The sequence below is a fragment of the Lepidochelys kempii genome, chromosome 1 (assembly GCF_965140265.1).
Source record: "Lepidochelys kempii isolate rLepKem1 chromosome 1, rLepKem1.hap2, whole genome shotgun sequence".
Lineage (NCBI taxonomy): Eukaryota > Metazoa > Chordata > Testudines > Cheloniidae > Lepidochelys > Lepidochelys kempii.
In genome coordinates, this window is record NC_133256.1 from 308,290,123 (window position 1) to 308,303,537 (window position 13,415).

General features: G+C 37.6%; 1 protein-coding gene across 5 annotated transcripts in view; it reads left to right on the forward strand.

The window, feature by feature from the left end:
- Positions 1–13,415, forward strand: part of PTPRZ1 (protein tyrosine phosphatase receptor type Z1) — a 194,707-nt gene that overhangs the window by 158,362 nt on the left and 22,930 nt on the right. For all 5 annotated transcript variants that reach the window (XR_012156806.1, XM_073328200.1, XM_073328201.1 and 2 more), the window contains exons 14-15: positions 7,444–7,535; positions 11,425–11,510. Coding sequence is in view for 4 of the 5 variants with exons in the window: in XM_073328200.1 (XP_073184301.1) it covers positions 7,444–7,535; positions 11,425–11,510 (178 nt within the window). In the remaining variant the exon portion in view is untranslated. The remainder of the gene's footprint in view (positions 1–7,443; positions 7,536–11,424; positions 11,511–13,415) is intronic.

Consider the following 13,415-nt stretch of genomic DNA (forward strand, 5'->3'; position numbering starts at 1 on the left):
GCTGGGGTCTCTGCTCAGCTTCGCTACTGATAACTTTAATCTATGAGTCATTGGAGCGTCTGTTGTCTCTCTACGCCTTGTTGGCCTGGGTCAGTTTCAACCAGTTCCTTAATGACTCTGTTCATTGCACCCAGACAGGGAGATGACACACAGACCTATGTCTTTTTGCCTGTCCTGAGAGTAAACTTAATCATTTTCCCAATCACTGGTTACCAGTGCAAAGTATAGGGGGAAACTGAGGCACACACAGATTTAATAAAAATATGACAGAAAATTCCCACTTTGTCATAGGCCCTATTCTGCTAGGTCCAAGCAAACATATAACATGACACAGGAGTAGAGCTGTGTAAAAAATGTAAACAGTTTTTTGGAAAAAAATCACCAAAAAAGTTTGAATTTTTTGAAAAATTCAAGTGATTCTCAAAGCTGGTCAGAAAACAGCACACACAAAAAAATTCTTAAAAATTTTTGTTGAAATTTTAAAAAAAACTTGAGCATTTTTTTTTACCAACTTTACACAGAAGATAAAGATGTGAGCAAATAGAGATATTGGGCCAGTTTGGCCAGCCTGGGCCATTGTGTCTGGGGGTGGCAATCCATCCCTAGGGGAAGGAAGTCAGTATTTGCACCACCACCTTTCCCTCAAGGGTTTGACTGGCGGAGCATAATTCTTGATTCCAATAGGACCTCATGGTTGCCCTGCCAGTGTGTCTCCTGGCCCTCCCTGGCCAGTACCAGCCATTCTGAGCTTTCTAGCAGAGGGGGACCTACAGGCACTGCGCATCATTCTAAACCCACCCTCTGTCAGATGGATTTTCTGCCACCAAAGAACTTTCTCTGTCAGTGTAGCTCAGGATTGAATCTGCCCATTATGTCTTTTGGAGGGTGGGTCAGCTTTTTCTTTATCTTGTATTATCATTGATATGCACCTGGGAAAAGGAAATCTAAAGGGAGGGACTGAAGTGGAGTGAAGATACATGTTAGCGGTACAAAGGAGAAGGAGGGCATTCCATGGCTGATATATTATCATGCAGGCATCCGATGAATTGAGCTGTAGCTCACGAAAGCTTATGCTCAAATAAATTGGTTAGTCTCTAAGGTGCCACAAGTACTCTTTTTATATTATCTGTGTTACTGTCTTTTAAATAATGTGAATCCATGGAAATTTAAACAATTGGGGATAAATTCAGAAGTGATGTAAATAATAAATGTAAGGTACATGTGGGTCCAAATCTGCACAAATGAGTGCAAATGGCTGTAAGTTACATACCAAGGATATGGGAGGGTGGAGTTGTAACAACAGACAACAGAAAATATAAGGTGTCAGGTAAAGCACAGGGGACCTGCTACATTTTACACCTCTCTACATTCTCCTGTTGGTTCTTTTCCTATAGCCACCCTCTTCCACTTATTATGCATGTGAGTTACATCTAGTTTCACTCATGTGCACACCACTAGTTAAGCCATCTCTAAAATGTCCTGATAAAGGTATAAAGTGATAGTGTTATATTCTAATAGACTGTCATGTCAAAATATCACTCAACAAAGAAGCTGCATGACAAGTGTAAAACAAATACAAAATGAATAAATTCAGGAATAATGACACACTACTATTATCTATCTATCTATCTATCTATCTATCTATCTATCTATCTATCTATCTATCTCATATATGTATCTGGCCTCTATCATTGTAGTATCTCAGCATCTCACAGTCTTTAATAGACTGTGCCTCACAACGACACAGTGAGGTAGGGAAGTGCTATTGTTCCCATTTTACAGATAGGGAACTGAGGGACTACGTGACTTGCTTGAGGTCCCACAGGAACTATGTGGTGTAGCAGGGAATTGAACCCAAGTCTCCCAAGCTACAATGGTAACTAGCAGTCCAGCCTTTGACAGTATTAGAGCTGGTGTATGAAAAATGATGTTTTTAAAATATTTCATCTTCAGAGTGAGTCTTGGAAAGGAATCAGTTAATGTCCAGAAGAATTGCACAACTCATTTCCTAGATTACTTCTAGTCAGTTGATTATGAATTCTACCATGGGGATTTATGGTTAACTCTCCTTCATTTTACTGACAGGCTTCTCTTAGTTTCACATTGTCCAACATGAATGTTCATATTCATCTTCAAAAGGCTTTATTTTTAAAGCTAAATGGTATTCGAAATCTTTCCTGTTTACAAAAGAAAACAATGCCATACACTTTAAGACCCGGATTGCATGGTGTAGTTTTAGTAATCCTACACATGTTATGAGCTTGTTCTTGTCAAATGACATTGTGTTCATTTGGTATTCTTTCTCAGAGAATGCACAGTTTTGAAACCCAGTCTTTCAAAATATAGCAAAGATCCCGTTAGCAGTAATATCTTCTAGATGTTTAATTTAATCCTTTGTGTATTTCCCATGTATTACAAAATAAAATATGGAGCTCTTTTTTGTTAATCTTCAAGAGAAAATTTTGTTGACCTTATGCTGAAGCCAGTAACGTATTTTCTATGTTTTTAAAAGGAATGAAATCTAAATATCATGTACTGTAATTTGGACTTTGTGGCCTGATTTTCAAAGGTGCTGAGCACCCACAGATCTTTTTAAAGTCAATGGAAAATAAGGACATTAATTTTATAGGACAATTTTATTTTCTTTATACTTGCAAAATGTTCTATAGGAAGAACTGAATAATACAACTGAATCCCTAACAGAGCAATTCTCGTGCTCAGCTTTAGTTGGTTTTAAGCTGATAGTTGATACCCAATATGAGCCTTTTTTGTTTTTTGTGGGCCAAATTGCTCATCAAATACTTAAACTTGCAAGAAACTTATCTCTGTATGCTTATTTACAACAGTGTTCACAAAAAATGATAGTCCAGCTACCCAGTGGAGGTCTTTGGTTTGAAGATGAGTCAAAAAGAATCATCCCTGGCAAAGCTGACAAATGCCTGTTTGTCAGATTCATGGGAAAATGCAGAAATTATTTTGCTCTCCCCTCAAATTGTTTGTAAAAACAAACAGCAGTTGTGGCCAGCAGAAAACTAACTTAGCTGTTTAACTCTGTTCTTAGTAAAGAATTCTTGAACTTCCACCTGGAGAAATTCACAACAACTCTTGACTATTTCATGAGACAGAGGTTCACTCTTTTCATGATGAAAAATTGTCTTGACTGGCAGAAATGGCAACTTTTTAATTTTGATGTTTTCTAATATTTTTTATTCAGATTCCATATATAAAATAAAAATGTATAATTTTGCCCCCTCTAGTTTGGTCGTTCAAGGCCTCTTGTAACTCAGGCAATGAGTTTCCAGTCAATATCATTGTCTTTTCTCTTCGACAGTCTAGGTTTACAGTGAAGTAGGCAAAGAGATCCTTTTATTTATTTCACAGCCTTATCCCTTTGGATACATCGTTTTGTACAGCCTTTGGGAGGATTTTTCATCCAAAAATAGAATACATGAAACCAAGAAAACAGATAGAAGATTCAGAGCCTCATTGGGAATGCTTGAATCTGCTGGTTCTGTTGATTTCATGTCTGATGCTCTGGGCCCAAATTTCATTATTGATGGCTTTCTACTTTGGTGAATGGAATTTGTATTTTAGGGTCACTGGGTGAAAAAAAATCCCAGTTCTGAAAAATGAAAGTTTCCCTATCCTATACTAGCAGCAAATTACACCATCATCCTTGCCAGCTGAGCTGCACTGACCAGCTGTTGGAGGTTAGAGCCAAGGCTCTGTCTGCTCCCTGCCCTCAGCAGAAGGGAAGGAATAATAGGCACACAGCACCTACTTATTCCTGCATGCCCAGAGCCAAGGTCTATGCACATCTACAGAGGGGTGAAAGGGTGGGTGGAGGGGTTGTTACTCCCCCGTAAGCCCCTGTTAAAGAGTCCAAGTCACAGTCTTGCCCTAAACTGTTCTTTTTAAACTATTCACTCAGCTCTAGTTTCTTCAGGGCAGTTTAATGTGCTGCTGCTTTGTCTTACGCTCCTGCTATAGCCTCTTTTAATTATTGCAACATCTTTAATACTGTCTTGGGTTTTAACTGAATGTGCTAAGAAGTGCAATGTCTGAATTATGAATTACACAGTTTTAGATATGGGATCAAAATACTGAGGTAAAAAGGTGTAAATTAAATAATGAGGTTAAGATTGATTGATGGGACTTTTGCCTGCAAGTTTAAAACAGTTATCACTTTTTTCATTAAAGATGAGTGATAATCAGGAAGTGACATGGCTATCAACACTTAGCTTAGTCATGAAGGCTTTCACTGCTGATGCAGAGCAGATGGAATACTTAGTCTGAATCTTGTTCTAGATTAAGTAGGATGCTTTGAATTTTTTCTCCCAGATGTTTTAGGGTATAATTTACTTGAGGCTACAAGGGATAATTAACACACAGTATGTTACTAGAATGCTTTAAAGCATGTTTTAGATGTGAAAATCATTACACAAATCTTTTCCAATTTAAACTTTTTCATGCAGAAATGTGACAAAACACTGTAATGTGACTGTATACACTTAATGGAACAAGATCTTTAGAAACAATGGCGTCAAGCTTTTTAGATTTTCCTTTTGTTATTTTTATTTATTCATATATTTTAAATAAGCACACCCTGTTAAAATGCACAATGCACTGAGTATCAGGCCAGGATGTTTAAAAATAACTAGTGATTTTTGGTGCCTTATTTTTGGGGTGTCCTCCTTGAGACATCTTAAATGAGCCTGATCTGCAGCAGGTGCTGAGCACCAACACTTGGGCCTGGGAGCAGCCTACCTGACACACCGTCTATCTCACTGTGATAAACAGATGGAGTTGCAGTCAATGAGGGCACTGGTGCTAGATCTCTCTCAATACAGTATATTAAAGCAGAGGTGGCTGCCAGGGTGTTCTCCAGCAGGCTCTGGGATGCCCTCTTGATTCTGATTCAAAATAGCTAAGATCTTCTTCCATTAAGTTGACTGTCAGGTCACACTGGAGCACCCACATTTTTTACCCAGCCTCTGAAGAAAGATAGTGGATTGAGTTATCGGCTATCGCGGGGGTGCTAGTATTTGATTAAGAGCTGCTTCTTAGTAGAAGGGGGACTGAGATTTATATTTCATGTTGTAGTTTAAGTCAGTGGCAGGGTGCTCAGAGCCTGTGTACGGGCGCTTTTTATTTGTCTAAATCAAAATAAAGTAAGTACATAATGGATAATCCCTGCTCAAGACTCCTATGGATGGCCAAAAATCCTCCAAGGCTCTTGCTGATATTCCTTGAGGGAAAATTCCTTCTTGGCCCCAAGTTTGGCTGTCACGTGAATCTCCCTTCTGTATCCTCAACCTCCTTTAATACTCTATGATTTTGTTGTTCATGTAACTATCCTTTTACCCCCCTAGAATCCTAGAGGGGAATCTGTCAGGAGCTATAGGGACAAAAAAATTCAGACACTGATTACAGTTTGAAGGAATAAAAAAAAAAATCATTCCAGGAATGTCTACATATTTCCCAAATGCTTAGTTGAAACAGTTCTCACCCAAGTGTCTGTGGTCTACATTTATGTTTTTCTAGAGAATGCTAACGTCTCCACAGCCTCTTCTTCTCTATACTGTATAGTCTTATGTTATTTAGCTTGTCATCATAGGTAAGGTTCTGCAGAGCTTTGTTCACCAGGGGAGTCCTCAGCTCTGCACATAGGCCGTTTTCAGAATGGAGTAGGAATAGGGAGCAGCATGGGAAATAAAGAGCACAGAATAAAGTTTGAGAGATGGGCAAAGCGTAGAGTGGGGGAGCAATGGGTGCATCTTCATGAAATCAGTGTAAATACATTCACAAGGCTGGGGATGGGGTGAAATGAAAGCCACATGTAAGCAGGGACCACTGTATGGACAGCCATGAAGCTAAAATCAAGGAGATTGAAATTACTGAGGAATGGGATAGGAAAATAATGGAGGAATTTGGGAACTGAAGCAAAAGGGAGGGCTATGTTATCAGAGCGGCAGGAAAAGTAGATATCTAACTGCAGTGTCATGAATGGCCTAGTGAGGGGAGAGATGATGGAGAAGAAGTAGCATTTTTTCCTGGCAGAGGTCTCCTAACCCACAGCAGAATCTACTGTCCTTACCCCAGTTCATTATCCACTGATTCACCTTCAAATCTACCCCTATGTAAACCCAGAATTTTCTCTCCTAAAATTTTTTTCTTAATAGGTCTCATAAAATTGGGTGATAGTAAGAGGGACTGAGTTCTGGCAAGTGGAGCTCCTGTTTTAACATACAAAAGCTGGATATAACTGTTTTTCATTATACCATCACACAGATTAATTATAAGGTATATTTTCTCTGTGCAATCCTATTAATTTGGAGAAACTATTATATGGAAGTAGAATTTAGAATAACAATAACCTCACAAAATGGCAAAAGACTCTAAAACCATTTTAGCCAATGGCTTTCAGCAAATGGAAATTCATAAACATAAAATGAGATTAATATTTTCCCTGAAACAGGTATCTCTTTTTAAAGTTAACCACTTGTGAGTAATGTTTCAAATAGATTAAATGACCCACAGCAAAGAATGTTATTAGCAAGTTTAATTATCTGGTGAGTTTTTTAATTAAGGAGGGTGTGCAGTGCTTAAAGCAGCAGTTGGTTATTTACTTTTTTGAATAGCTTGTTTTATACTCTTAGCAGATGCTACCCATATTCTCTTCACAGCTGGGGTATGGAAATAGACACAAGTAACATTGTGGGCCATAGTTAAGGTTGATTCTATTAGTATTCATCCTTAAACCCTCTGCAACACGGCTAGCATCTGTTGGAATCATAAACTCCCCTGCTTTCAGCTATCTGCATCATGATGACTTCCTTGGTTGTGCTCAGAGTGATGGCTACATTAAGAAGCAACTCCCCCCCCCGCCCCAGTTATAACAGAACCGTGAGCCTCTGTTTTGTTTTCTACGCAGCATATTACCTTTTATTGAATTCAGTACCTGTGGTAGGAAAGGTCTCTCAGTGAGGATTCCAGCTTTGGAGTAGTACAGTACCTAGAATACGAAAGGAGTAGAATCATGTGGATCTGGATGAGTGAATAGGGCAATGGAATTTCATTACACTTGAAAGTTACTGTACGGCATCTACAGTGGTTCCAGGTGCAGATTCACACTCTCTTGGCTCTCACTATGGCTGATGTCTGCTCGATCTTCTGCCTCTGGTACAGGTAAAAGTAGCATAAACTATTTGATCTTCTGGGCTAATGTGCAGGTATGTGGTGTCGTAAATTGTAGGCATAATGTTATTAGTGCAATATAGTGGTGCTTACAGTGAATATTTATATTTTAACAGATGCATTTCAATATTCCTTACAAGAGGTTCTCAGATGTTTAATTTTTTTTATCATATTGCCAATATTCCAGGAAGACATCTCAGAAAACATGTTATATTTGCTATATTTACATATGATTTTTTTCTTTAGGAAATGCTTCCAGACTGCTCACTTTTATTTAGAAGATAACACATCACCTAGAGTGATTTCCACTCCCTCAGCACCAGTCTTCCCAGTTTTAGGTAATTTGTTTTGAAATATTTTATGAATTATCGTTTGTCATTGAAAAAATGTGGTGAATATTAAAGTGTACTTTAATATTTAATACTTTAAACTGTCTAAATTGGCCATCTTGATTATCACTACAAAAAAATTTTTCTCCTGCTGATAAAAACTAATTAGCCTCTCACAGTTTGTATGGCAACTTCAACTTATCTGTATGAATATATATATTTCTTATTATTATACATTCCATTCTATGCATCCGATGAAGTGAGCTGTAGTTCACGAAAGCTTATGCTCTAATAAATTTGTTAGTCTCTAAGGTGCCACAAATACTCCTGTTCTTTTTATTAAAGTGTACTGTCATTAAACAGGATGATCTGGCAAATGGCTTTTGGGTCAATAACCATTCCTCATGCACAGTCCAATAGCTATAAACATGGTTTGATTCACCGCTTGGAAATGTTAGAGTTTGAGATTTTTTTGCACCCCTTTGTATTCATGGAGACAGCTGTACCTGAGCGGGGGAGACACCCTCCGGGGAGTCAGACAATGCTACTGTCACTAGGCTCACCTGAATGTTCTGCAGGAATAAAGTACCTTTAACTTACAGCCAGGGCTCTTTAAGACCCCCTCTGATAGAGGCTGCTTGGGAGATGTGCTGAATGAAACTTTCTACAAAAATCTGTGACCCATATTCTGTACCTCACTACATAAGTAGTGCCACTGAAAACAATGTCATTACTGGGGAGTAAGACACAGTGAGTAAAGGGCACAAAATCTGCCAGGTATCTGTATAGGTAACGAATAAATACATATTATTTATTAAATCTCAAGCATTTGATTACTATTTGTAACTGAAAAGTAGACATTTTTAAAGTGTTCCCTCTTAGCCAAGTGACAGCTGTGGACATGAGGAACATCATATTTTAAATAGTTAATCACAAAACTAATAGGTATATCTCCAGAAATTCAAACAATTCTCTCGAGTGATTTTAGCCTGAATGTCATGCAGAAGTTCCATTTTTGTTTGTTTTGTTTATTTACTTTGGGTTAGCCATTGTCATGCCTTGTTAGAGTAGTTCATGAAAGGCTGTTTCGGTTCCAAGTCAATAACTGTACTGCAGTGTCATTGTGCCATTTGTTTTTACAGGAAATATAACGTTCCACTGTCCTGGGGAGAATTGCATCTGCAGTTGTTTTTGTGTAATTCATGTATGTGTTATGGTACTGGGGATTTTATTTACTAAAAATAGTAATGAATGTTAATTTAAAACAGGTGAAAAGAACCTTTTAAAGTGACAAAAATAGACAGAACTTTTTGTGGAAAACTTCTAAAGATTGCAGAAATAATTCTGACTTACCGTGTTGTGTGATAGATTTTAAGTGAGCAAGTTTTAGATTTCCTAATGCACATGTTTTCTAAAATCATTGTATTTTTAGAACTATTGACATATTATGTAAGGCTACTCAATACACAGTATGTGAAAGGCTCATATGAGTCTAATGTAGGTAAAGTAGTTTGAGCAGGAAAAGCACTATGCAACCGCTAAGTATTATTTTTATTATAACTGAATGCAAACACCATCCATTTCTATTACATACTCTTTATTACTTCTGTGCATTCTCATTAGCATCCATGGGAGATCCACATGCCAGAGATGTACAGAACGTGCCCTAGAGATCTGTAGCATGAATCAGGCCACTCTGGATTGTTGGGGTGGGACTTGGGGACTAGTCCAACCATTTGGACTGTGCCGATGGCACCTGCCAAATAATGATAAGACCTACTCCTGTAGCCAGAACTAGCTGGGGGCCAGCTCAGCACTGCCCATAAAAAACAAGTGCAAGCAACCTCCTTTCTCCTTTACTGTCCATGGCCCCAGTGTTGCCCTTCCCTCCCCAGCTATTGCGCATCTATAGCTAAAGTAGCCCTGAGGGCAAGATGCCACAGGAGCAGCAGGGATTGATTTGTTTGTTTCTGAGCCTGCTTTGTTTTAAGATCAAGAGGTTTCCGTGCTCCAGGAATGCTGCAAATATTTGTTTACACACAGTAGATAGGAGGCCTGGTTGGCATTTGCCAGTCTTGTTACCACTTTAAAAATACCCCTCTTCCCTCCTCAGGGTCTCTGCGGTCATGGTCATAAATGGGCAATATTTTTAGAACACTTTTAAGGTTTGATCCTATGCTCATTGTAGTCAATGGGAGTTTTGCTACTGAATTTAGTTAATGCATGGTCAAACCTTATCTGAAGGAAGCTTTAACAATAGTGTGTGTGTGTGTGTGGATGGATATTGGTGCTTGTTTCTGTGTTCTGAGCTCACTGGAAAACATACTTCATGCCAGAACCCTTCTCCTAGGTGTGAAGATGATATTACACATTTGTGTTTTTCTTAGGCTTGCCTGCCTAATTCGGTTTTAGTATTCATGTCCATTCATGTAAGGGAAAGAGCAGATGGATCTCAATACAAATCAACAAATCCCTGGTAACTGAAGCCTAAAAATATTGGGTGTCCTAAAAGATGAACATCTGTTGATGTAAATAGCTGTTTCTTATGCAATGTAATTGATGTTTCCTTGTCATATCATACAGTTATGAAATTGCTATTGTGAAATAGTCATATGTTTAATCTATGGAAGGCTTTCCATGGAAAAAAAAAGATCTCTCCACTTTAGAGCCAAAACTAGTTAAAATAATGTGGCCCTTTAACAATTAATTAACAGAACAGATGATGTTATTTACAAAGCATATTTCTTTGGGGACCTGCAGATTAAAAATCCTTGAAGGTTTGTTACATGATCCTTAATGAATATTTTGCACATAACTGTTTTTCTGTATTTACATAAAGTATGAAAAAGAGTTTCTCAAATAAAAATATCAGCCTGAGAATTCTGATTACAGCATGTTAAATGCAAACTGAAAAACCCATCAATATCAATTTGTCATATTTATGTGTAAAGCAACTCACAACAGTGTAAATATTTTATTTGTGGTATCCAGAAAGTTTTCCTGGTGTGTGTAATTCCCATTAATGGTAATAAGAGTTACCTCTGAGAAAAAAAGCCTTGGTTAAGAATTGCACTATCAGTCCCTGATCCTGAGAGATTACAGATGCTCAACACGTCTCAGGAGGAGACATAAAATTATTGCCAATAATTACAACCACAGAAACTTATAGGTGTACAACAAATAAAGAAAATTTGCTTGCACAAGTGATTCATTGTGAGTGAAAGAGAGAGAGTAAAAGTTACTTTTGACACTCAAGCTGATACACATGCCGTAATTAACACAGTCTTGTTGGCATGATACTGGCTTAATTTCCTAGTCCGGGGCCCATACAGCTGGCCCCATACACCCAGTTTAATACCACTCAACACAGAGCATTCTGACTCCAGAACCCAGTAATTCCTTCTCTGCTCTCTGTCAACATTACTAAAGAATTCTACTCCGACTGCCTCACTTTGAACCTGCTTCAGCAAATAGCTGAAACTCTCGGCTCTCTTTCACTTCAGTGAGTGCTGAGAGCACTCTTCAATGTACAGGCTCAGCATTTTGCAGGATCAGCCCCTTGTTTGTGGAGGTATCGTGGACATGCAGACATGAGGAAAAGAGAGAATCTTCAAAGGTGGAAAAAGAGCTGGATGGGGAACTTGTATGCCTTATTTCACAGGGCCTTTGCAAAAGTTGTAGAAAGCACCATTATTATGCATCATTTAAACAGTGTTAGAGATGGGTTGTGATTTTAAGAAGAAGACAAGTACCAAAAGCTCCTACGCAGGCTGCATGTTTTATTTTGGGATTTTGTATAGTTTGCCTAACTATAAAGCTTGTTATATATCACTCTGGCTTCTTATCCTTCACAAATGTTTTTTTTTTTTTTTTTTTTTTGTCTTTTCCCACCCCTAAGATGATGTTGGAGCAATTCCAATAAAGCATTTTCCAAAACATGTTGCAGACTTACATGCAAGTAATGGTTTTACTGAAGAATTTGAGGTATGGCTCTATGTCTTCTTTTTAAAGAAAGGCTACAAATAATGTCAGATTAAAATTAATTTGAAAATAAAGAATTAGGGATTCTTTAATGTCAGATGGGATCCAGATTCTGGGACCAATTCTGTAAATACTTATGGACATGAGTACCTTGAACCTATGTGTATAAAGCTAAGAACAAATGTAAGTGTTGACAAATTAATAGATATATCTACTTAGACTTAGAATTAGCAAGTGTACTGATGCACAGTCTTGGTATAGGATAGTGAGAACTTTCAGATTAATCCCATAGCACATATAATTCATTATGTGTTTCACAAAATTGAAAATATTAACTTCATCACATAATTCATTAATTTTACCCTATATAACTAATGAATTTCAATGCATGATAAAATACTCATGTATTTCATGAACAAGCTTTCGAGAAGTCATATTTCCTATATCTAACTAAAAAACTGTAAAATTGAAATAGTCAATCTCACTTCTCTCATCAAAGATCTATTGTTAAAAATCTTGTATGTATTCCCAAAAAAAAGTTTTGTGGAGGCACAGTTAAGATTGTAAATAGATCATCTGTATTTATTATAAATATTATTATGTTATAATTGCATCAAAAATGTTTGAAAATATGGACATTCATTCTTAAACACCCTCTGCTTTATTGTGTTTTCTCTGTCCACTCACAATGTATAGGGGAAAACTCTCCTACGGTCACCTAATTTATCCCATAAACATTTCCTGTATAGGCCATAAGACAACACTCAACACATATGGCCTATAGATAGACTTGGCAGAATTCAATTTTTTGGTCAAGGGTCTGGTTTGTGTCTCACCACAAATAGGAAGACCTTGTACAAACCAGACCCTTGACCATCCCCCATCTCTATTTCCCACTGTTGTCCAGAGACCACAATATAGGGCATTTTGTTCAGACTGTATGGTTGAAAAACGGCATTTTTACTTACAGCACAGTTGTAGATAGGAGTGAGAACCCCAATCTACCTATCTGTTCTTCCAGGTTTATAAAACGCCCCAGAATATGTGCCCTGACTTTCTCTCTGCTCCTGGAGAACTAACAAGATATGCAAGACTCTAAACTGAAGTTATTATCTTTGCAGAGCTGACAAAAGTTAGCTTTTTCAGTTTTTAATTCCTATTACTATAAAGCAAATCCTATTTAAAACCTAATTTACCAGGTCATTAGGCTTTAACCATGACTAGTAACCACATCTCTTATTTTTAACTTTTAGAAAGCCTAAAAGGAAGATGTTTTGGCCTTAAAATGAGTCCCAGAACATTACAGGAACCATAATTGTACTATTTTTAAATGAATGGAATTTATTTTCTGTTTAATAAGGTGCCCCTTATAGAAGATTGAGTTTACTATTTAGTTGAAGCATTCCATAAAATAAAAACTTGAATTAAATGCTGAGAATACTATTATGGATCTTTAAGGGCCTGCTCATGTTACCCTTACTCATTCAAGTCACCCTTACACATGCATTAGGCCCAATGGGACTACTTGTATGCATAAGGGTTGTAGTTTAGAGCCCGAAACTGGTAGAGTTTAGTCACATGAAGATGTAAAGATGCACAATCCTGCTCCCTTGGAAATCAGTTGTGGTTTTGCAGTTAACTTCAATGAGAGTAAGAGCAGGCCTGTAAAACTTAACCCAGTTCCTGGACCAATAACTAAAGGCCTCTGCCCTGTCAATGAGACTACTCATGCATAAGTATTTGCAAGTCCAGAGTCTGACTGAGGCCAAGTCACTGAGATACATACAGATGTCAGTCTTTGTTATGAAAGTTATTTCAAGTTCAGAATTTCTCATTTCTTTTACTTGCATGCATTATGTCAGAAATATTCAACGTTGTTGCTATATTATAAACATATATATTGCATGA